General features: G+C 35.9%; 2 protein-coding genes across 4 annotated transcripts in view; one reads left to right on the forward strand and one right to left on the reverse strand.

The window, feature by feature from the left end:
- LOC149798225 (NTF2-related export protein 2-like) overlaps positions 1 to 8,057 on the reverse strand; it is a 31,926-nt gene extending 23,869 nt beyond the window's left edge. Inside the window, exons 1-2 of one of the 2 annotated variants that reach the window (XM_089963331.1) lie at positions 7,979 to 8,057; positions 935 to 1,021 (exon numbers count right to left, since the gene is read on the reverse strand). In XM_089963331.1, coding sequence (XP_089819457.1) covers positions 935 to 1,021; positions 7,979 to 7,996 — 105 coding nt within the window. In that variant the 5' untranslated portion in view covers positions 7,997 to 8,057. The remainder of the gene's footprint in view (positions 1 to 934; positions 1,022 to 7,978) is intronic. The other variant, XM_089963330.1, reaches the window with a different exon arrangement.
- A 53-nt stretch (positions 8,058 to 8,110) lies between these two features.
- Positions 8,111 to 25,907, forward strand: part of LOC149798226 (apoptosis-inducing factor 1, mitochondrial-like) — a 93,012-nt gene continuing 75,215 nt past the window's right edge. For both annotated transcript variants that reach the window (XR_016421987.1, XM_089963338.1), the window contains exons 1-3: positions 8,111 to 8,247; positions 10,762 to 10,901; positions 24,644 to 24,731. Coding sequence is in view for 1 of the 2 variants with exons in the window: in XM_089963338.1 (XP_089819464.1) it covers positions 8,160 to 8,247; positions 10,762 to 10,901; positions 24,644 to 24,731 (316 nt within the window). In the remaining variant the exon portion in view is untranslated. The remainder of the gene's footprint in view (positions 8,248 to 10,761; positions 10,902 to 24,643; positions 24,732 to 25,907) is intronic.

A 25,907-nucleotide genomic window follows, 5' to 3' on the forward strand; every position in this document is an offset into this window, starting at 1 on the left:
ATTCACTTCAATGTATCAATGTGACACTATCAACCACTCACTGCAATGTACCAATGTATATCAACCATTCACTTCAATGTATCAATGTGACACTATCAACTACTCGCTGCAATGTACCAATGTGACATTATTAACCACTCACTTCAATGTACCAATGTGACACTATCAACCACTCGATGCAATGTACCAATGTGTATCAACCACTCACTTCAATGTAACAATGTGACATTATCAACCACTCAGTGCAATGTACCAACTGACACTATCAACCACTCAGTGCAATGTACCAATGTGACACTATCAACCACTCAGTGCAATGTACCAATGTATATCAACCACTCACTTCAATGTACCAATGTGAATTATCAACCACTCACTGCAATGTACCAATGTGTATCAACCACTCACTACAATGTACCAATGAGCACCAACACTCTGAAGTTATATGCTGGACAATATCAACTACTCACTGCAATGTACCAATGTGCACCAACAATCAAGACATATGCTGGACACTATCAACCACTCACTGCAACATATCAATGTGTATCAACCACTCACTGCAATGTATCAATGTGTATCAACTGCTCACTGCAATGTACCAATGTGTATCAGCCACTCACTGCAATGTACCAATGTAACACTACCAACCACTCACTGCAAATGTAATAATGTGACACTATCAACTACTCACTGCAATGTACCAATGTGACACCATCACATACTGCAGTTTAAAGGGAGTTTCCAAACTAGTTGTTATGGAAGAGATTTTACTCTTGTGCAAATAATATCATTGACTAAATGAATGGGAGACTTAGTTTTTACTAGTTACTGGCCTATCAAACTGGCTTGCCAATTTGAGCCATACAGCAGTGAAAGCAAATATAAATATAAACTGCATGTAGTATCAACATAAACTTGTCCAAATACTTACATGTCGTTTCTTGTCAAAAGTTTCATAGTACAAATTATAAAATTCTTCTCCAGCCTGAACTGCAATATCAACCTTTGTGGCAACACCCTGAAAGCACATAGAAGAATAAATCTTTTTACAGATGACTTTGTTGCAACACCCTGAAAGTACAAAGAAGAATAAATCTTTTTACAGATTACTTTGTTGCAACACCCTGAAAATACTCGGGGGGACCCGAGTGGCCGAGTGGTCTAAAGCGCTCTCCGTTATGGATCATTGCCATCTCACCTCTGTCTGCGTGGGTTCGAATCTCTGATTCAGCCAATGTGGGTACGTGAGAAAGCTTGCCAGTAGCTTCTCGTGGGTTGGTGGTTCTTTCCGGGGTTTTCCAGGGTTCTTCCTCCACCAATAATACTGGCCGCCATGTATAGCCTATTGTGTGCTGAAAAATGGCGTTAAACCCTACAACAACAACAAGGATACCAAATAAGTGGTGAAGGAAGAACCCGGGAAAACCCCAGAAAGAACCACCTACCCATGACAAGCTACTGGCAAGCATTCTCACATACCCACATTAGCCGAATCTGAGACTCGAACACACGCAGAGGTGAGATGGCAGTGATTCGTAACAGAAAGCACTTTAGACCACTAGGCCATGGTATCCTTGTAATGGGTTCAAAGCAAAAAGACCAAAAGACTTTGGTCTAATATTTCCATTCATTTCCAGACACATTAAGCCACCTCAGTTCATCATGCTTTTTAAAGCGGCCAGTGTCTTTCCTATTGACTAATGCACAATGATAAAAACTAATATGCCTCGAGTTCAAATGTCACAGCAAAACAATATCAATAACTATTGATCACAAATAGAGAAGAATGTCAACAAATCACCAATTATATAACTAACTGTAGAAATATGTATCAACTCTTTTTATACAAGTGGTCTGTTTGATACATCATTGAATCCACTGAATAAAGGCACATGGATCGATACATGTTTTCATGTCGTATTCAACATCACTAAGCATGTTGCACTTTACTTAGTTTAACATTCCCAATTAAAGACAATCTTAGCGCACATGAGACAAACTAAGTACCTTCTTCTAAAGTACGCAACTCCTCATATATCAGTTTGTAATTTTGTCAAAATTTGTCTTTTTCTTAATGTGAACAACAATCATGCTCTGCAGGAAGTTCCTTTTCACACATTAGTGGAAACACATACCAAAATTACAATAGTTCTCATAGTTACAAGCAAATTCAATATATATCACACTTAGGATAACAAGTACTTTTCTTTATCATCAGATGGGTATTAAGAACAAAGGACTAATAATACCCAAAGATGTAAACTTCAGGTAGATTAATATTTACATAACTGCATGTGTTGAAAGAAAAGAGGAAAAGAAATAAAATGTAAATATGCAAATAAGTCACTTCATAATATGTATTTCAAGAATGTTTGGGAATTTTCTTCACTATTAATAGTACAGACAGCAATCAGGTTACAGGTAAGTAGAGATGTGTTTTGCCAACCAGGGAAATTAGGGACCGGAGAGTATAAATTAGTGATTTTACTGAATTTTAAGGATACTTACCGCAGGAAAGAAAAATTCGAAGTGGATACAAGAAAAATGATAAAATCATTCATACATATTACAAAACATACCAAAACACATATTACAAAACATACCAAAGAACCCAGTACATCATGAAGAAAACAAAATCAAGTGAAATGATGTTTTCTGGGTAATGGAAGGAAACTGATCAGATGGTACAAATAACTGGAAAGGACCGAAATGATCTGTTCAGAATAGTAGCACATTATATGCCAGAAACTACTCTTACATGACAAATTACCAGAAAACACTGGTAAGGAAAAAGACGTTCTCAAGTTATATGCTAGAAACATAACAAGTTACAAATTACCAGAAAAGAATTAAAAGGATGGTAAATACTCTCATATGGCTTCAACTTCCATCAATTGTTTTTTTGGAGGGTGGTATTCTTTTTACGAAAATTTTTTTTTTTTTTTTGCAGCATGATTTGTGAACAGATTCTGCAATTTGGGACATTCACACCCAATGTGGGATGTAATATGATTAACAGTCAAAGAACCAGGTTGACTGGAAAAAGACCAATATGGCAGCCCCCATTTAATGGGGTCATGATCACTGCCATATGCATTGTACACAACGCTCAATGTAAATGAAAAATGTAATGCTTATTGCATCCTGCTTAGATTTTATGTAAGATGATAATTACAATACAACAGCTCAATACCATCTCAATGCTGTGATCTGTTGCACTTAAATGCAATATCAAATTACCTACTTTAACTCATATAAATACCTTTCGTACTAAATTGATTGTACCTGTACATTTAAATGACAGATTTTAAAGTTAAAGATTTATAACTTTTCATTTTTATGTGCTTAATAAGATATTTAGCTATACCAAACAGACCCATCCAGTTAAACTTATTTGTAATGGCCATTAATCTGTGGAAAAGTATCAATATGTAATGTTAAAAATGCTGCCAGGTGGTGCTTCCATCTGCAGAATTCCACCATCTTCCCATTCTGTATGGGAAGGTTACCCCTTTTTATGGGGCTCCCATTTTTGTAACTCTGATTGGATCATCTCGAGGATGGCAGGAGAATTTTAATTCATCATCTGTACAGTATATACCGTATTTCATTATAGAGAAAATAAATATTCATGCAAATCTTGAATCATAACAACATTTTCAGACCAATTAGTCTATAAAAAAAATCTTATACAAATACCAGGAATGTCTTTTGTTATATTTTTTATTTTGATCTATTTTAAAAGGAGACAGATGTTACGGATGTAATTTGTTTTTCACATGAATACTGGTTTGTATTATTTGGATTATTTTAGTTATTTTGTTTATCTGAATGATGGTTTTACCCATATTTATCACATGCAATCTACTTTTATTTAGAAAAGATAAAAGTGTTTTTGGTATCCATATATTTTCTTATGATTTTCTAAACCAAACAAAACAGATTTCAACATAAATGTGTAAATTATGCATCAAGAACAGTCTGATTATATTTAGCAGCGACTACTTTAAGAATTAACTAACAGAAATTTGTCTGATTTGTATTCATTATATACAGTGTGCAACAAGTGCTCACTCTTTAAAGAAACAAATTTCTTGCATGTGATAAATTAACTTTTTGCACTTATGATGAGCAAAAACCATAAAAAAGACATTTCACTTACTATGAGAAAAAACCATGAAAAGGATTATAAATGTTATTTCCTGATTTGTAATACAGTGTATCTGATGCTCTGACCTTCACAAAAATACCATATTTATGAACCCATGATGAAATTTGAGTGAGTGATAATCCTAGTTTCCTTTGAAATTTTAGTGAGTGAGTGATACCCCAAGTTTCCTTTGAAATTTGACCAGGAATTTGTCATTTGCATTCCAAGTCACATGACTACACAAATCTCTCATGACCTACATGTCAATGACGACAGAGTTCAATCAGTCACGTGATATGAATAACAAACCATTTCTAATGTTGCCGAAGGACAAAAATTGAACATATAAATTAAAGTACAAAAATATTTATTGTTATGTATATTTAATTGTTTTAATTTTTTTATTCCAGTACATGCTATTGTAATGTAACATTGTTTACTGGATTTGACATTGTCCAGAATAGATTTTTAAACTTTTTATTTTTGACGTAAACAACTATTAATAGAAACATTGTATCTAGTTGCTGACCTTGTTCCAAAATCAGTGAGAGTTTTTGGTAAACAAATTGTTTAAAAAAATTTTTAAATTATCTTTCTCAGAGTAAGAATCATTAAGTGCAATCAAGGTCATACCTGGACAACGTGTCACTAAGCATGTGTCAATTGATAAACAAACTTCTATTTTTTCCAGAAGGATGAACTTTTGACCATCATTCGGGAATCTGTTTTGCATCTTAATTAGGTGTATAACTGATGTTCCGATAAATGTTGTATTAGTCGTGCTTTAACATTTGACACATTAAGCTGTATTATGTTGTGACCAGTTTGGGCTGAATTTTATTTTCTTGTGACTGAATACAAATGAAGAATTCCTGGTAAAATTTTATCAACGCTAAAGTTTCAGCTAATCTGTGTGCGAATTGAAGATATAAAGAATGCTATACTTGCAATTTCTGAGAAAATAAATCATATTCCTATTGATTTCACGGAGATATATCTCGAAAGGTCATTAAAGTTTGCTAGGCTGGCTAGTAAGTGGCTATCCTATGCCGACACCAAATGGTATCAGCGAATTCCAACTTTTTGATCGGCAGTGGACTCGGACCCTACACCCCAACATAGAAAAATGTCCAAATATAAAAAAATGGAGTAGCAAGGGTCAGAGGAAACTCAGACTAAGCGAGTGAGTGATCTGGAATTTTAACGTAGCTTTAACAATTTTTCAGTCATATCTCCATGATGTCTGCAGTGTAGCAGTTTACAGTGATGTTGTCACGTTTGCTCAACCAATGTTCGTAAGTGGTGTATAAACTAAGGTATTATTATTACAAGCCATGCTGATGTCTGAACATGCCACACGCAAGAGTTAATCTCTTATGCAAGGTTACCGTAACCAAAGAGATGAACAGGCATCTTGAATTGGCATAGGCATTAGATCGAGCGACTTCACACCTAGGGAACGGGATGTGTTCTAAATCTGTCCTCACATGGACAGACAGTGAGAAGGACATTGTCCACTAGTTTGATTGGATCATATCAAAGAGACATCCAATCGGATTTGAGATGGAGGGTGTGATAATAATTTCGATCTGAATTATAGTTTCAAACTAGCAAGCAAAAATTTAGTTCTCCAGGGAAGATTGCTGAGCTAACAGGCTTACTCCGAGAAAGCCACTCGTGTGTGTGTGTGTGATTTCAATTGTTAACATAGCTTTAGCAATTTTTCAGTCATATTGCTACGATGTCTACAGTGTGGCAGTTTAAAGTGATGTCTAGTACTGGGGCATCATGCCGCAGACATGTAGCATGATGTCCCACCCAGTCACATTATCTTGACACCAGGCCAACCAGTCCTAACACTATCCTCTTAATGCTGGGCACCAAGCGAGGCAGCTGTTAGTACCATTTTTGTAAGTCTTTGGTATGACTCGGCCAGGGATCGAACCCGTCGAACCCAGACGCTCTAACCACTAGGCCACCAGAGCAGTTCAAAGCCACTCGTAACTTGGCATGAAAACTTAGAGAGGGGATTCTAAGGAAAGACAAAGCTTAGTAAAGGTCATTAAGTTATTTGCTTGATTTTTGCAGATTATTACTGCACTGTAATTGTATTTATGTGTAGTATGTATAATTAATTACTAGGATCATTTTGTACGTAGAATTACCATTGTATTGTTTAATTACATGCATATTCGAGAAATGAGTGAGTATTATGTAGATAATTATGTAGATTGTTAGCTTGTGGTCATAATTAGTTTTTTTATTCGCTATTAGGTTACTTCATAGTAAAGTAGTGCATTTATTCATGTGACATTAGAGTTTACACATGCTTGAATTGTGAATTTGGAAAATGGTTTAAGTGTGTAAGATTAGTTAAGATGGATGTATGGATAGATCAGAGTATGGATATTTGAATATTTGTGTACTTTGTATGAGTTGTAAAGAAACACTTCTGATTGTTGTGATATTATTTAGTATAATGGGATTAGGAATATGTACTGATGTGATGCAATTTGTTGATGTATGTACGAGAAGTAATTGATACTGTGCTTTTATTATGACACTGTTTTACTATACAATAATGTATGAGTATTTTAGTGTGAATGAACGTGTAACTGAATTTTTTATATAGCCATTATCTGATGACAGGCTGGGTGTAGTGTGAGGTTAGATAGTTAAGGAAAATATTGTACCATCCATGTGTTTTCACAGAAAGCTTTTAGGGGACACTGAACTTTGGGTTCGATTGAGTCCCAAGTCTCTAATAGGGGAGATGGAAGTGAAACTAGCAGAGCAGTCAGTCGACAAGTCTAGTCAGTGAATAGAGTCTAGGAAGAGAAAGTGGTGAAGGAGGAGGAGTATCAGAGAGTCAGTGTTAAGAAGGAATTTGGAGAAAGTGGGTAGAAAGAGAAGGAATTGGTGAGAAGAATACACAGATGAGCAGAATATATGGACAAGTGGAAAGCTATCTCACACTACAAATCAAATGATGCAATAGGCTATCGCAGGGTCAAGCGGAAGGAGAGTACTTGGGAAATTGTAATCATTTGATTATTGAACTGTCATTAAATTATTAGCTGAATTTCACTTTTCTGTATATTTAACCGTCGGCATTGCTGACTGGGGGCTTGGAGCTTTACATCTATCTTTCACTAATTTAACTTCAACCAAAACTGAGCCTGGATGGGACTTCTATAATAATTTAAATAAAATATTGGAAGCACCCCAACCCACCTCTACCACAGTAATGGCATAATAACAAACCAGTCACGCAAAATATGTCTTGCACTGGGGCGTAATGCATGTACCATGATGTCCCACCATCACATTATCCTGACACCAGGCCGACCAGTCCTAACACTGACCTCTTAATGTCGAACGCCAGGTAAGGCTGCTGCAAAACCAATTTTATAAGTCTTTGGTATGACTCGGCCGGGAGTTGAACCCGCGGCCTCCCGCATCCGATGAAATTTGCCGTTTATGCTAACAAAATTACAAAGTGGGCTGTGAAGTTTATGATATTCCTGAAAATTTGGCCTCTAGTTCCCTTGTCAGGCGACCGATAAACAGGTTACATAATGCCGTCTTATTCTGAATGTAAGACATCTACACAAACAACATAAATCTTATGGCGGATGTTTTACATTGCACAACCAAAGAATTTAGTAAACTACTGACTATCGTGACAGCGCCAACTATTTTACTCAGTACAGGGAACCAAAACAATGGAGACCTCAACCCTGATAGATATTATAAGAGGTCGAATAAAAGTAAACGTAAGCTCAATGTTCTTGACCCAAAGACCAGACTTTAAAAGCAACTAACTTCGGGAAAAGTGGTCATTTCGATGAAGCAACAACTGTCATGTGGGCATAGGTAAGCGGAACTATTAATCAAGAGCGAAATATTCCAAATGCTTTTTTGACTGGTTTACCCATTCTTTCCCTCTTACGAATACAAAACTTTGACCTTGACTTTACCATTCAGTCTATGTGCTATCGGCAACATGAGTCGGTGCTGTAGGGTTTTAGGGAGAAATTCCCCCATTAAAACATGCTTAATTGTTTTAACACGAAAACAGAGGATTCCAAGCAGTAATTGATTTTTCAATTATTCTGAAATTGTTTTAAGGTGGCATATAACTTGTAATGTAGCCAGCAGCATTAAGTCTTATGGTTTTATTTGTAACCTTTAATCGTGACTTTTCTGTCTGGAATACTGTTTAGAATGTATTTATTTTTACTTAAAATATTTAAAAAGATATATCTCTTGATAAGTTATTAGTGCTATGTACAAGGAATGATGTAATCAGTTTCGTGGCCTCACTAGCACACTAAGAATGGGTGATCAGTGTAAGAGGTGTGTCTCCCATGTGCATTTATTGATGTGTTGGCGACATTATTTCTTCTTAATTTTTACATGAATGGTGGCGGAGAACAGCCATATTAAGACAATATTTTGTTATGTTGGTATGCATGCCGCTTGCTCCTAATTAATACATTTATTTGGAGCCTTTTTTTACAGACCATAAGTATAATCCATCTACTTTTGATCAACAGCGTTAAATCCTTTATAAAACTCACTTTTTAGTACTAACTCCAATGAAAACAGGACACATGTGTATTCATTGGCGGTTGACCTCAGATTTGAACTACTGATGGATGGAAAGCAGCATTATTCCAAGGCAAGAGTGATGCCTGGAAACCATCAAGCAAGGCATAGGTCACTGGGACTGACTAATGCTTGGGAAGGAGCTGATGGAATGTCTTTCCATCATGACTGAAATTTGAGCAAGAGAGATTTCATGTTAAAAATTTCAGAAAGAGAATGTTTACGTTTTTATAAAAAGATTAAAATTACATTGAGCATTAGTAACTTACAAAGGATTGAGATAGTGCGACACAATACTACAGCTACTACTAATACTGATCTCCATGTCAAACACTTTGCATAATTTATATAACATTGATAATTTACTTTAAACGAACTAGCAACCAGTGATAGTGTCGCATTATTTCTATCCTTTATAGGTCATTTGGACTCCTTGAAATTTTGATCTTTTTAAAATTTATTTATCATTTTTGAATTTCTTACTTGATGGCATTCTTTCTCTTCTAAATTTATGCCTTGACAGTAAGGCATTACCTAAGCTCACTTCCAAGCATTACTCATAGACAGTTTCTGTAGATTATTTTACTTTTTTTGCCTTCTTGTGATGTATTCATGGAAAGCAGAATCACTTCAAGGCAAGATTAATGCATCTTAACCATATAGCAAAGCCTATGTCTCTGGGAACTGACTAATGTGTGGGACAATTATGATGGGATGTTGTTACATTCTGCAAAGCATCAGCAGTAACAGAGGTTTTTGGCCACAGAACATACATGTGTTCTGATCTGAAAGGAAAAGTGAATGTTATGAAGGATTTGATAGAATGTGTCAATCAAAAGGTATCTGGATACAAAGATCAGTTGAAGTATATTTACTAATTTGTTGTGAGAAGCTTTATAATCCACCTGCATTACAACTTAGACCATCCACAAAGGATTATGTATCAGTACAGTTGTTCTCTGCTTGAATTTAGTGGTCTTCCAATTCACATAGATGACTAGATTCTGTCCTTAGATAACATCCTTATCTGGGGTTGAATAGTTTTGAAAATGCATGGTTGTTCCAAGTGCAGTCATTCTTCGAAAATCTGTCCAGTAAATCACTGCAGTTGCCTTCCACCAAATATCTATAAAAAAAACATTCAACAGCTTATGTCTGTGTGTGTGTGTGTGTATATATATATATATATATATATATATATATATATATATATATATATATATAGCTGAAGTTATTGTTTATCATGTATGGCCACTATTGTACATGTCTTTTTGCAATCAGTGATTTTCTGTTGTATGTATGTATGTGTCTGTTTATATGTGTTGTGTATGTATAATTACACAAGTGTTCATTAAAATACTTCCTCAAAATAACTGAGATTTATTCAGGCCATCAGTAGAGTTTCAGAATGAGGAGTCTTGGGACTCAATGAGGAGTCTTGGGACTCAATGAGGAGTCTTGGGACTCATAAGTCCCTGGCCTAAACTCTGGAGTCCATTACTTTCAAAATGATTGAAAGGAAAATGAAAAAATATATCTCATTATTTTGTTACATATCAAGGTTTTACTCATTTATAATATCACACTAAAAAGAAATTAATTTTCAGTAAATGAAATGTTTAAACATTATACATGTAAATTTATAATATTTTTAAATCTGAGAACAACACTAAAACAGAGTAAACCTTAGCATTAAAATCATCAACAGTTTCAATCCCAAGAATGATCATTTAGAATGATTTGTTGTCTTCTCTGCAAGTAAAATAGCATCATCATTCACATTAAGGAAACAAAACACCTGACATTTCACCATATCTTATATATATATATATATATATATATATATATATATATATATATATATATATATATATATGTGTGTGTGTGTGTGTGTGTGTGTGTGTTGGCATCTTTTGAAATTAGTATTATTATATCAGTAGTGTTCAAAGTTGTAAGCTGCATATGTTCCTTTTTAATGTATTCTTTTCTTTTCTCAGTTCAGCCAGTACGTAACAAATATGTCGATCCAACATCACTCAAGAGAGAGCCTATTTTTAGCAATAGGTATTTAGATGATGCATCCCATGGGACACCCTACGTTGTTGGAGTAATGGCAGCCAGTATGGTTGGTTTACTAGTACGTGTTTTTAATTTTGTAGCTGATTTTTAAGTTGGGTTCAGTTGTCTTAATGACTAGAGAGCTGCAGTAGCTCAGGTGGCAGAGTATCTGACTTGTAATTCCAAGGGTCAGGGGTTTAATACCTGGCAGCCTTGGTGTGCTCCAATTTCTTTGGCATGATATAGCTTATAAAACCAAGCAACAGATAACTAATATTTTGTAAGTATGTAAAAGATACTTGTATATTTTTTTCTTGCATACTGTTTCATTCAGAGTTTTGACCTTGAGTTCTGTAGCTTAAGATTTGATATAAAATTCACAGGGTTAGCATTATATTTTCCATGAATTCATTTTTGTCTCACCTACAAGGCAGGAATGAGACATGGGGGAAGTAATTTTTCCAACCATATTGTTGGCATAGGCATCAAAACTAGTTTTATATTTAGCTCAGTTTCTGTGACACTCTTATACAGTCATGAAACATGATAAATATATTTATCTATTCAGCAAAAGTGTGTCATGGTGATCTACTTTTCTTGTCCCAGTGATTGTGTTCAGTTTCAGCTTACCTGGTCAAGTGAGCTTATGATATTTGTTGTATCATCACAGTCAAATACATCTGCTCTTACTAGGAATAGAAAATATGACTTGTTAAAAACCATTTATACCAAATTTTGCTGAAGTATTTTGTCATATAGTCCTTTAAGAATTTTGCTGAACTCTAGATATGTCCACCATTAATGAAAATAAAAAACCTTTATAACAGTTTCTTCTCAAAACATATAATGAGAATGTTAACAAATATGACTGCATTCTGGCATGAAAGGGTTTTAAATTTATACAGATGATTCTGATTGTGTATCAGATATGGACACTATTACTAAAACAAAGTAAAAAACTTAATTTCTCAAAAACTGCAAGACTTGATTTCATACAATTTGAGAGAATGTGACCTGGTTTTAAGGCCTTTAAGATTTATACAAATGATGCCAATTCATCATTAAATGTGACCACCATTACTAAAAATAGATGTGACAAAAACTTTGGCTTAAGAAACTGTTCTACCAACTTTGAGAGAAAGTATACTGACATAAAGGCCTTTCATAAAGTATACTGATGTAAAGGCCTTTCATTATTTGACAAATGATGCTGGTGTGCCATCAATGTGAGACAAGAAGCCCCTGTAACATTTGTTTTCATAACATATGCAGTCAACGTCAGTTTCTACAGAAAGCAATCTACTGATGCAGATTTATTGATCAACTGTTCTTGTATTTGGTTATTATGTAGAGGTCACATGGGTGAGTGATCTCAGTAACACGTGGGCCACTTGATAGTATTTGACTCAGTTTCTCTGATGTTGTATGCACAGGCATGAAAGTGATACTACTTAACACATGCAAAAGTAAGTCATTATGACCATTTCATGATCTTGTGATCATGTGCATTAAGCTCAGTTGCTTTGGTACTTTTATAATGTAAAGTCATGAAACTTGATAGGTCTATTCATCCTGGTGGGTACTACACACTGCAGGCAAAAATGGGTCACAGTGATATACACTTTATGCTCCAGTGATTTTATTTAGCTTTTACATTCACCTTAGTTACTCTGACACTGTTTTATGTACAGCATGAAACTTGATGGGTATATTCTTAGACCAGATTCTGTGATGGTTGATACGTCCATTAGTAAAAGTTTGTTAATGCTACTCTTCCCTAAACTGCTTCTAGGTTTGCCATTGAACTTTGCACACACACATTCATCCCATGGTCTAGTTGGTCCAAAATGAAATTGATTTTGCTCTTACTTCCAGAATTACAAATCTTAATATGGCTATTCCTCCTGAATGGATGGTATCATGAAAATGGGGTTTCAACAAAGGACTTTTTACAAAATGTCTGGTTGGTTCAAAAGGTGACTGTCACAGCATCTTTCTTGAAAATCATGTTATTTCTACTTCTTTTGACGGTAAAGCCATGCTGACGTGGAGCTTTCATTAAATGACTTCTTATGATGTATAGTTGGTCCTGAGTGAAAATGGTGCCTATCTGATGTGCAGTATGGATGCCACAGTGGCCTTCTGAAAATCTTCTCTTTGCTATTTCTCCAGAATGCATGGTCGTAACAACATGGGGTTTTCACAGAAAGTCTTTTGATAATTGCCAAGTTGGTCCTAAATAAAATTGGTGATGATCTGATGGCCAGTTCTCTAAGTTCTTGTGTACTTTGCAGATCAAGTCCTTCTGTAAAAGGTGACTTGTTATCAGTAAATGAGAGTTGCATTTCTGAAAAATAAATAATAAATAATCCAAATGGATAGATATATTGATAGATTGAAAAAATAAAGACAATCCAGTGTAAAAATAAATTTAATTTTATTATTGAGTGAAATATATCACAAATAAATTGACAGCTTACATTTTATATATCACTATAATGAAATCCATAATGCTTTATATCTTAAGTCATTTATTTAATAAATCTATGAATTAAATATAGGTCACATACAGGTATAAAAATGGTTGTCCAGAAAGATTCAATTCACGGTATCTGGTAATATAATTATTCCATACATTGTACAAATAATGAAAGTAAAGTTCATGTAAAAGGTATTTGTATTATGGTTCATAATATTGTATGAATGCCACTGTCTGTTGTAATCTGATTCAAAGCCCAAGAATTTATCCTTATCATCTGAGACTCCAAAATAAATTTTTGAATTCCTCAACTTGTTGTTGTTGTTGTTGAGTTAATTATAGTGGTTGTGAGTTAATTATAGTGGCGTGCGCACAATTGTGCATGTGCCACTTTTTTCTGACTGCACCGCAGCCTGCTAGTTGTTCCTGGGGAAGGGAATGGTGCCACCTTCCCCCATGCTTTTATGGGTTCAAGGAACCCTGATAGTTTGGCCTCAATCTGTGGGTCCATAAAGGTCCCTTACAGTTGAATGGTTGGCTGTCATTAGTGGGAAGGAGAGCTCAGGAACGGTCCTGGTTGCTTTACATCGCTGGTTTCTTGTTCCATTTGCCTGGTGTTTCTTGCATATTTTTTCTCAAAATGTTCTTAAAAAAAGGGATGGGGGTGTTCTATGCTGTTTATAGAGGTTGTTAGTAGAAATCATGTATGAAGAGAGATTTTCAAGGTTATTATGGTATTACTAGTCGAGGTGTTTAGGGTGTGCTTCCTATGTTATGTTATTTATAAGTTTTTAGATTTTGCCTCTTTAAGTTATTTATTTATTAATATTTTTAGAGATTGAATGTTATTTATACTTAATTTAGCAAGAGACCGGAGTCCTAGTTGATTACACGGTTTGTTAAGGACATCCGATTTTGCTGTTTCCTTATTTTTTTATAGGTGCTTTGTAAGTGAATTATTTATTAATATTTTTATAAAATTGAATGATATGTTATGGGTTTTTATGTGGTGGCTTCTAAATTTATTTAGCTAGTTACTGGGTTTTTTGGTTTTGTGGGGATAGTAATTATATTTTGTTCCTGTGTCCTGCTGAGTCTATGAATTTATTTATATTTTTTTATGCTGATTGTTTATTTTTATTAGAGTCCATAAGTAACTCTGGGTATGTGTGTGGTGATCCAATCTCTTTTTGGTTTTTGATAAATATTTTCCTAGTGGGTTGATATTTTGGGCATATATTGAATACGTGGTGCAGATCTTCGGTGGTGTGGCAGTTAAAGCAGTTAATGGTTGCTGGTTTGGGTTCTTTAAACCTTCCAAAACTGCTTGCTAGTTTAGTTTTTCCAGTTATTATCCTGTTTATGGTTTTCTGTTCTAAATAGGTACCCTTAGGTAGCTGTATATTCCTATCTACGGTTTTTTGGGTTTCATGGTGCTTTTAACCTTTTGTGGAGGAGTTCCAAAACTCTTGCCATGTTTGGTCTATATATGTTTGTGCGAAGCTTAGTGCTTCTGTAGAGCTGTAGTTAAGCTTGATAGAGTTTTGATCTCCTAGTTTGGTTTGTGCAACTTTGTCTGCTGTTTCATTGCCAGAGATTCCAATGTGCGACAGTATCCACATGAGCTCAACTAATTGATGTGCTGTGGTGATATCGTCGATTAATTGGTATGCTCTGTCGAGGAATTGTTCCCTAGAGTGTGTATTGCGATTTTGGATCGATTTGATAACGCTTAGGGAATCGCTTATAATGACTGCTTTAGGTATTTGGTTGTCTTTGATCCATTGTAGTGATTCAAGTATAGCCCAGAATTCAGTGGCGTAAATGGAGCAATAGTCAGGTAATCTGGATCCCGTTTGTATATTGAATTCAGGGATGACTATTGCTGCTGCTGTTCTTGATGGGTTGTTTGTTTTTGATCCATCGGTATATATTTTAACGTAGTCCGGGTATTTTTGGTTGATTTCGTTTACCAGTACAGGTTTTAGTAAGTTTTCTTGTCCTTCTTTATTGCCTAATTTGGTAGCTTCATTGTTAATCCTTGGTGGTTTTTGTAACCATGTTGATTTGTTCTGGTCTGTATTGTTTGTTACCTGTTTTTTTAGTTGAGATATCTTTTCTCTTAGTTCAAGGATTACTTTGCCACTTGGTGTGATGGGTATAATTTTGGGTTTGAAGACAATTTTACACTTGTTTATAGCTATTTTGGTGTCATGGTTGTCTGGGTGGGTATCTAATCGAATGGAGTATCAGAGGAGCAGTTCTTGCCTACGTAATTTTAAGGGTAGTTCTCCTGTTAGTGTTTGTAGTTCTTCTAATGATATTGAGGGGAGTGTTCCTGTGCATAATAGTCAGGCTTTTCTCTGGATAGTGTCAAGTTTTTGTAGTACAGGTTGCTTAGCCGAGTTATATGCTTGGCAATCGTAATCCAGTTTTGATCTAATTAGGGTTTTATATATTGTGAGGAGGGTTACCTGGTTGGATCCCCAGTCAGTCCCTGTGATGTTCCTGAGTAAATTGAGATCTTTGTTACAATTCTGGGTGAGTTGTTCAACCTGCTGTTTCCTTGTGAGGTGGTTGTGAAAGAACATTCCTAGGAATTTTACTACTGTTACGTATTTGATTAATTGATTTTGTATATAGAAGTTTGGATAGACTAGGTTGTTATTTCGTTTGGGGGTGAATATGATTGCCACAGTTTTTTCATGAGATATTTTGAAACCCCATTTGTCCGCCCATCTCCCTATGTTGTCTAGGCTCTGCTGGATTTCTTTAACTACTGTGTGATTGGCAGGGTTTCCATTCCTCCATATGCCACTATCATCTGCAAATTGTGACAAGTTTATTTTTGTGGAGGCTGCATTAAGGTCAAGGTCGTTTACCATTAGGTTAAATAGTAGGGGACTTGTTACACATTGGTGTGTTCCATTTTCAAGTGAAAATTCTTCTGAATGGGTGTTGCCTATTCTTGTGGTAATTTTCCGGCCTGTGAGGAAATCACCAATCCAGTTGAACAAGCGTCCAGTTATTCCAAATTGGTTTAATTTGGCCATTAGTCCATTGGTCCATACTAGGTCGAACGCTTTTTCTAGGTCTAGAAAAACCGCTATGAGGTTGCGATCGGTTTTCCTATGCGCGTTAAAAGCAAGTTTGGTGTCTGTTTCCAATCTGAGAAGTTGGTCAGTGGTGGACCGTTTGTTCCGAAAGCCACATTGATTTATGGAGAGTAGGTTATTGATTTCTAGGTGGTGTTTTAACCAATTTGCGATTATTGTCTCCATTATTTTGCAAACATTGTGTGTAAAGGAGATGGGTCAGTATGAATTTATGTTGTTGGGATCTTTACCTAGCTTGGGGATTGGTATTACTATGGCCTGTTTCCATTTGGTGGGTAGTTGGCCTTTTTCCCATATCCTATTAAAGAGTTTGATTATGGCTATTGTTATATTGTTAAGTAGTTTTTTGTAGATAATGTAACCTAACTGAGCCTTACCAGGGGATGTTTCATTTTTGGATCGTAGGGCTATCTCCCATTCATGTACTGTGATATCGCTATTTAGGTGAGATTCTTTTGTTCCTTGGTCTTGAAACATTTGAGGTTGGGTTTCCTCCATTAGTTTTTTTGTGTTCTTGAAAGTTTCTGGTGTGATTGTTGTTGCTAGTCATGTTCGAAAAATGCTTCGCTAGGAGTTCTGCCTTATCTTTATTTATTATGGCATTTTTAATTTTTGGGGCTGAGGTAGTTGCTTTCCCTTTTATGGCTTTTATCTTGTCCCATATTTGTTTTCAGTTTGATTTTAGACTCAGTTTAGAGCAAAAGTTTTGCCATAGATTAATTTTAGCAGTTTTTATAGTTTGTTTTAGTACTTTTTCTTTATCTTTATATTGCTGGAAGTAGATAGAATTTTTGGTGCGTTTATATTTATTTAAGGCCTTTTTTTGTCTTTATATGCTATAGTGCACTGTTTAGTCCACCATGGTACAGGGTTTTTTGGATAATAGTTGTCTTTGGGATGCATCGGTTAGCTGCCTCAATAATTGTGTCTGTTATGTTATCATAATACATGTCAATACTTGGGCTTTCTAAGTTATATGGATTTACTCTAGCTAGTAATAATTGGAATTGGTCCCAGTCTGCCTGTTGGTACCTCCATTTAGGTGGGGTTTCATTTGGAATGTGTTGAGTTTTTGTTTGAATATTGATTGTGATGGGGAAATGGTCACTTCCTAACGTATCTTCTTGATCCACCCACCAATTTGATTTGAGCCAATTTTGGGGTAGTGATGGTTAGGTCTATGGCTGAGAGAGTGCCATCCTCAGGGTTTAATCTAGTGTTCGACCCATCATTTAAGATGACCAGATTGTTCTCAATTATCCATTTTTCAACCATTTTCCCTCTTTGATCTTTCTTTTTACCTCCCCATAATTCACTGTGTGCGTTGAAGTCGCCACAGATAATTAGATTGTTGTTGTTTTTATTAGTGATTGCCTTTAGTGAGATTAGGTTGGTAGGGCAGAAGGTACCCCCTGGGTTGTATGCATTTATTATTTGAATGTTTGTGGTTCCTATATTTATCATTACTGACATTATTTTGATGCTATTATTGATGTTTAGGTTAGGGGGTACTTCTGTTATTTCATAGTAGATTAGTGTATCTATCAAAAAAATTGTTTGTCCACCCCCATTCTGCCCCATGGGTATAGCCTTGTAGTTTGAGCAGGTGTTTGTGTTCTTGTGGTATGAGGGTTTCCTGTAGGCAGATTACGTCTGGTTTTATGGCCATATTATTCAGTTTGTTCTGCAGTTCTGATAGGTTTTTAAAGATTCCTCTGCAGTTCCATTGCCAGATGGTGATTTTATTATTTTTTGTACTATCCATTTTTGACGTTGTCTTTATCTGTTAGTCTTGTGGTCCAATCAGCTAGTATGGTGAAAATGGTTTTGAGGGTTCTCATTATGCTATTGAGATCTTGTATTAGGGTTCCTGTTGTTAGGTTCATTACTTCCTGTATTAATTGTTTTGGGGTGTGTGTTAGGTTTGGGGATGTTTGGGATGACAGTTTTGTTTGTATCTGGAGTGTTATCAGGGTGGTCTTGGTTTGTTACAATGTGGGTTGTAGTTTTTGGTTCTTTTGTTTCCTGATTCGAGGGTATGTTTTGTGGTGCAGTGTTTTCCCTTCTGATTCTGTGTGGAGAGTTTTGGTGCTCATTGATTGTTTCAGAGGTAGATTTTGGTGTGTTGGGGTTGTTTTTACAGATAATGTTTTTGGCAGAATGGTAGGTGAGGTGTTTTTCATTCATTAAATCCACTATTTGTTTCTCTTTTATTGCAAATCTGCATTCTTTCGATCTAGGATAATGGTTTTCTTTACAGTTAGCACATTTTTGTTTAGTTGTGTGGCATTCTCCTTTGTGTGGACCTCCGCAGTACTTACATCTTGGTTTGAATCTACATCTGAGGGCATAGTATCCCCAGTGCATGCATTTGGTGCAAAATCTTGGCATATTTATGTAGTTTTCCAGCTTATGGTACACTCCTGACTGTCTGAGTTTTATTATTGAGGGTATTGGCTCGGTAGCCTCTATAACTGCTTTGTTTATTTCTTGTCCCTTGTGATTTTTAAGACAGTAGACTTTGGTGGTCTGTGTTCCATTTGCTGTGAGTTTATGAAGTAGGAGTTAATTGCTTATGTCCTTGTTGTATCCCTTTAGTGCTATTACTTTTTTAAAGATAGTGGTTTTAGTGGGTTCAGCCAGATTAGTTGTGGTTTCACTGTGTTTGGAGTTCGAAGTGACTCGTGTTTTCCTCTGAGTGCAATGGTGTCTCTCTACTTTGATCTTTATTGGGCCTATAGTTCCACTTTGGATGAATTTTTCCACCTGTTGAATTGTGCTGCATTGGACAATCAGGTAGTTTCGCCTTAGTCTTATCAGTTTGAATTGTCCATTGAGAAATTTGGCCAGTGCTGTCATAATACTATTGGTACTTAGACTAGTAATTTTGTTGCACCTGCTGCTTATGTATATGGTGTGTTCAATGGAATGATAATTGTAAATTTTGTTTTGGGGGTTCTGTTGTTGTTTTATTTCCTGTTTTGAGTTAATCTTACTTGTGTTTTTTTGTGTGGTTGTTTTGGGGTTTTAGCGGGCCTTTGCCTTTACCTAGGTATGTATTTTTGGAGTTTGGGGTCTTTGGGTTGCCTTATTAGTAATGCTGCTGGGTAGTTTGGTAGTGTCTAATTCATTGGATTTGTTCCCATAGGTTGGTGGTTCCCTTGCTGTTATTATCCTATATGGTCCAGGAGTTTGGCTTGAGTGTATAGTTTCTTTCCTAATGTTTTGATTTATTGTTTTTTTGCTTGATTTCCTGTTGTTGGTTTATTTGCATGTTTCTAGGATTGGTTATTTCAGTTTTGGTGAATTTTGGGGTGCTTGTTATGGTTATGTGGTCTAATTGTGGGGAGTTTAAGGTAAATAAGTTGCTGTCAAATTTATTTGTTAGGTTTGGAATAGTGGTGTCTATATCTTCATTTGTGTGTGGTTTTTCCGCTTCCTTGAAGAGGATTGGGGATAGTATTGGCATTGTATTTATATTGTTCCCTGGAGTGTAGTTTTGTATTTCTAGTAGTTTCTGTTGTGGGGGTGAGGGGTGTTATGTCTGCTGGTTTGTGGTTTGTTTGGTCTGTGTTTGTGACCAGATCTTATCATCATAAACATCATCAGACACTGATTCCTAGTCTGATTTATGGTCTGATTCTTCCTTGTCTTTACTCTTATCTGTGAAATATTATTTCTCATTTCTCTTATTGTCAGTTTTGTCTCAAGGGTCTCTTGGGTAGTGTACAGTAGAATTTCCCAGCATATAAAATATATGGGAATTTCATCTATATTTCCAGTGTGTCATTAACATCATCAGGCAGTTTCTGGGCTTGGTGGGTGCATTGTCTAAGTGAAGAGTCCAAGATGTTGCATAAATCACACACACCATCCAGGTGAAGCTTTACATGATTCATCACTCCTGGCCATGGCAGAAGAAAGGGCTTTGAATCTACTGGCATTCATAGTGGCTGCATCCCCATTTTGTCACTGCTCCAGTACCCAGTCAGTCGAATTGTACTCATATTTTGCCTAAGGGCTTTCCAGCACATGAATTTTCTTCACACAAGTGGCACTGTCGCTGGTATCTGATTTGATTCTTGTGCCAGCCTTTTCAACTGTTTAATTGACCCACCAAATTCACATTCTACTACACAATTGTTACATTTCCCTGCAGTTTATAACTTCTAACTAAAATTAGTCATCATAAGCATTATGTTTTTTCCCCCTCCATATTGGTGAAACTGCTGAAGTTTAGCCCTTCACAATATACAATACCCAGGTGACAAGGCTCTCGGTAAGTGATAGAACACTGATGATTCAGAAACTTGTACTGTTATTTATGCAGAGACTGAGTGATACTTTGATCAGTGTGTGTGTTTGCTTTGAATTTTTAAGTTACCTTTAAAAAAAATTCAGTCATAATGCTACAATGTCTGCAGTGTGACAGTTTATAGTGATGTCTAGCACTGGGGCATCATGCCACAGAAATATAGCATTATGTCTCACCCAGTCACATTATCCTGACACCAGGCCAACCAGTCCTAACACTACATTCTTAATGCTGAGTGCCTAAAGAGGCAGCTGCTAGTTCCATTTTTATAAGTCTTTGTTATGACTTGGCTGGGGTTTGAACCTGCAACTTCCCACCTTTCCACATCTGAGGTGGACGCTCTAACCACTGGGCCAACAGAGTGGTTGATACTTTGTTCATATAGTCGGTGAAATCTTGTCAAAGGATTACCACAACTGAACATGTGTCAATTGTGTGGCATGATCAAAGGGAGTTAAAAATAAACTGCCACAGTTACCTAGCTGCCAAGCGTCCTGTTTTTCCCTTATTTGTCCCCTATTTTGGACCTGAATATGGGTGTATGTTTTTTGTTTAAATTAAACATTTCCTTGCAATTTTCAGTTCAAAACATGCACCCGGTTCCATTCTGAGATAATTTTTGGCATGTTTATAGGGATATAGAGTTCTAAAATATAATAGGTTCGTTCGAAATCGAGGATACCAAGCCAGTCTTTAACCACCATGTTGGATTGCACAAAGTTGTTGCCACTATTACTGTATCTCATTTTTGTAAAATCCGATTTCTAGTCATGTTGAAAAGGAAAGCCAAAGATTCAGGATTTTTTCTAGCAAAGAAAAGAAAATAACTGGATAACTGGAAAGACAATTATGCCATCATGTTTTGATTTGTGAAAGGCAAAAATTTTGCAAATTGTTTAATTGTGATTTTGCTATTAGGCATGGAGGTGCCCATGACGTAAAACAGCAGGAAAAATCTAATAAACATCAGCTTGCTGCTTCATCATCAACAACTCAGCCTGAACTTACGACATTTATAAATCCCAGGGGGAACCTTCATGCAATTTGATCTAAGTTCAATTTACTAAATTTCTTGTCAAAATGAACCTTCCTCTTCCAGTTACTAGTGTTGCCAGCAATTTATGTCATACTTTTTCCAGACAGTATAATTGCAAAGGATTACTCGTGTGCTAATCTGTATTGGAACTGAACAAATAACAAATTTGCAGCTCAAAGGATTGCCTACTGTGGAAAACAGAGTGTTGCCTTTACAAGCTAAGGAAATAAGGTCAGATTTATCAAATCTGTTATTGTTGTTGTTGTAGGGTTTAACGCCATTTTTCAGCACACGATGGGCTATACATGGCAGCCAGTATTAATGGTGGAGGAAAACCCAGGAAAGAACCACCAACCCACAAGAAGCTACTGGCAAGTTTTCTCACATACCCACATTGGCTGAATCTGAGACTCAAACCCACACAGACAGAGGTGAGATGGCAGTGATCTGTAACAGAGATCGCTTTAGACCACTCGGCCACTCGGGGCCCCCAAATCTTTTGTATGTCGTGCTTTTGAGACAACTCCTATTCTGCATGAACCAAATTTTAAATGTTAAAAAAGTGACTTATAAGTGAGTGGATACTGTATTCTGCCTGAATGAAAAGTAATATTGCCTAATGTTTCCACCAGAAGACTTCTTATGATATCTGGTTGTTCCTGAATATAAAAAAAGCTGCAGCTTGCTCATCCATATATGGTGGCAACCGTGGCAGTCTTGTTGTCTCTACCTCCCCTGAATGGATGGTATATCAGCATGGGGTTAATACTAAGTGACTGTTTATGATGTCTGGTTGGTCCTTTAAAAAAATCATGCTATCGACCGCTCCGGTGTCCTAGTGGTTAGAGTGTCTGCCTCAGAAGCGGGAGGTTGTGAGTTCAAACCCCGGTTGAGTCATACCAAAGACTTTCCAAAATGGTACTAACAGCTGCCTCGCTAGGTGCTCAGCATTAAGAGGTTAGTGTTATGACTGGTTGGCCTGATATCAGGATAATGTGACAGAGTGGGACATCATGCTACATGTCTGCAGCATGATGTCCCAGTGCTAGACATCACTATAAACTGCCACACTGCAGACAGCATAGTGATATGACTGAATTTTTTTTAAAGCTACTTTAAAAATCCTAGTCACACACACACACACACACACACACACCTAAATAAATCAGCCTAGATAGTCCTAAAAAGAAAATTCACCCTTCCAATATGGTCACTACAGTTGTCATGTTATCACTACTTCTCCTTAGTATCTGGCCATATCAAATTTATGCTTCAACCAATATACTTTGAATAATGTGTAGTTGATCCTGAATGGAAATGGTGCCAATCTGATCTTGTTATCGTTATTTATTTTGAAAATAAAAATGTAAAGACATAATTAGCATTGGGTTTTCACATAGTGACTTTTTTTACTGTCTTTTTGGTCCTAAATGAAAATGGTGCCAGTTTGACATCCAGTATTTCCATGACGGCAGCGAATTTGAAAATCCTGTTATTGATGAAGAATATCAGATATTATTTCAACATTCAGCAGTTTGGAGGAAGAAATGGTCTTATGTTCAGTTCATGAAATTTATTTTGGCTAGTATTACATCAGTCTCTTTGAGGGACTCTTGTTTAGTATACTAGTCATCATTAACTAATGTTTCTGGTTCTAGTAACTCGGCAGGGTGTTTGGTTTATGCCAGGGTAGAGCAGACACAACATATTTGGTTTAGAAATACATAATCTGCTTTATTTTATGCTAAGCAGTGAATTACTTGATTTTCTAATTAAAATATTATTGATATTTCACTGCAGTGAAAAAATAACAATATTTTTTCACTACCGGAACTACTTTTTGGGGTCAGAACATACTTACCTCCCTTTGATTTTGCACCTTAGCAAATTAATAGTTAATAATTAGCAGATTAATAATCCCTGTCTGTTATCCTTGAAACTTGTAGTTTGTTATTCTGGAAATATCAGTTAATTTTCATCAATCTGATGTGGAACTAATTTTGTGCGCATGTACACATAGCACAGCAGAACATGTACGGTAAGCAGCTGACATTACCGTAAGAAATCTTCTCATTCACTGTGTCACAAACTTTAGGTAGCCAACGTATGTGAGCATAAAATAAAAAGAATACGCCACTCGTGAAAATACTGAGTTTTTCACCCACTTGATGAAATATATCCGTTATTCACTCGTTTCAAGCAAATATCCTCTATTTATGCTGGTCTTATTCCAGTTAGTTATTGGAGGTCTAGAATGGGAAAAAAATATGATCCTAGTCTGATACCTTAGTACACTTTTGATAATCAGAATATCTTTTTTCTCGAACTTAATTAAAGTTAATTTACCCCCCCCCCCATTTTTTGGAAATTTCCCCATTTAAATAATTTTTCATGATGAAATGCTTCAGTTTGTACTAAGCATTTGATAATATAACATGGAAAACAAAGCATCCCAGAAAAATCCTTGTGAAATTTTGTCATATACAGTGAAGGGGCACTTGATACATTGGTACATCATGCACCTGTGATAACTACCAATCCGATGCACATGGCCTGTCACACATTTTTAATGTGTTGAGCATTCTAGTTTGAGATAGTCATGTAATTTTACAGTAGCTAAGATATTCAACAGTATCCCAAAAATTATGTAGCATCATCAGCTGTTGAACACTGCCATAATTGGCTTATATGTCAAGTCCAGTTGCAAACTGCACAGACCCAGATCTGGGTCCATGTAGTTTGTTAGGTGTGGACAGTAGCAAAAACAACATAGACCCAAATGTAGTGGGGCATTATGTGCCAAGAGATCAGGGTATATATTGTTTGCATTTGAACTTACATGTGAGTTTATACAGATTTTTTATGTTTTTGACAGTTTTACCATCTTTCTAATGAAAAGAAACGTGATGATATGAAAAGAAAAGAAGCAGCAGCCAGAGCAAAAGCAAAAGCCGCAACAGAAGGTAAGAACATTCGATTTGTACCTGTACAAATCAAGGACTTGGAAACATAATAGCTTAAATGGCCTACACTTATCAGTGCTGTGAATCCAGACAATCCCATACTGGTGGAGATCTGGGATTAATAGAGCTTAAATGCTTCAGCTATAGGCAACATAGGGCTCCCTATGGCAGTTAGGCCAAGCTTGTCATGTCGTATGTACCAGCTTTCTTGAGTATAATGAACTGATCACACGTAATGTCAAATGTTGTTTCGCTAACTTGCTTTCCAAGCTCACCACTGCATGTTTTTGCTGCTTTTACAACGTTATGTTTGATTGAGGGTCTCACAATTATATCTTTAGTTTGATCAGAGTATGAGATTACTCACCTTGTTTTGTGAGAGTTGCAACAGTAGTATTTATGGTGGCTTCTCTCCTACCAGAGGACTTCTTAAAATTAAGAAGGCCCACAATGGTTAGGATATGTTTTCTTGAATTTTTCTCCCATTAACAAAACTCTCAGTGACATTATGATACTAGCTGGTTGTGTGAAATTTATTTTTGACAAAATTGTATTTTTGTGTGGCAAAGATTGACTTGATATAAGAGGTTTACTGTCATTGGTTTTGTTGTCGCACCTAATTATTGAGAATGTCATGCTTTGATAGCAGTCTTCTTCTGCGTTTTTCTTTAAGATCTCCACATTTACACCAGGTCTTAGCAATGAATAATTTATTTAATCAACTGAATAACTACATCAAGGATTAAACATGTTTATTAATAGATGTGTGAAATTTAATGTTGGTATAATTTTTTATTGAGACTTAAACGTCATTGCTCAATGTATAACCTTGTTTTTTATTTTTAAATGACCAATCCATAAAGTTAAGTATCCATGATTATGTATTTTTGAGCCAAATCACAAAATTGAATGTCCATGAAAATAAACTAATTCAAAGTACACAGATGGTACAGGGCATGTAATTACTTGCTAATTATGTTTTGCAGCCTGGAAACTTAAACACTAAAGGCATTTTTGATGCATACCAGTAAACATAACTAAGAGTCATAATTTCTTTATAAGTTTAATTATGTGCATAAAAGGATTCTACTATAAGAACAAATTAACCATGTTCAAGTTTTAAAATTTATTTGCAGTAAATTATTGCCAAAACTTGACCACATTTGAGATTTTAAA

This window comes from Sinohyriopsis cumingii, chromosome 6, assembly GCF_028554795.1.
Source record: "Sinohyriopsis cumingii isolate HCF-2022 chromosome 6, ASM2855479v2, whole genome shotgun sequence".
In the NCBI taxonomy this organism is placed as follows: domain Eukaryota; kingdom Metazoa; phylum Mollusca; class Bivalvia; order Unionida; family Unionidae; genus Sinohyriopsis; species Sinohyriopsis cumingii.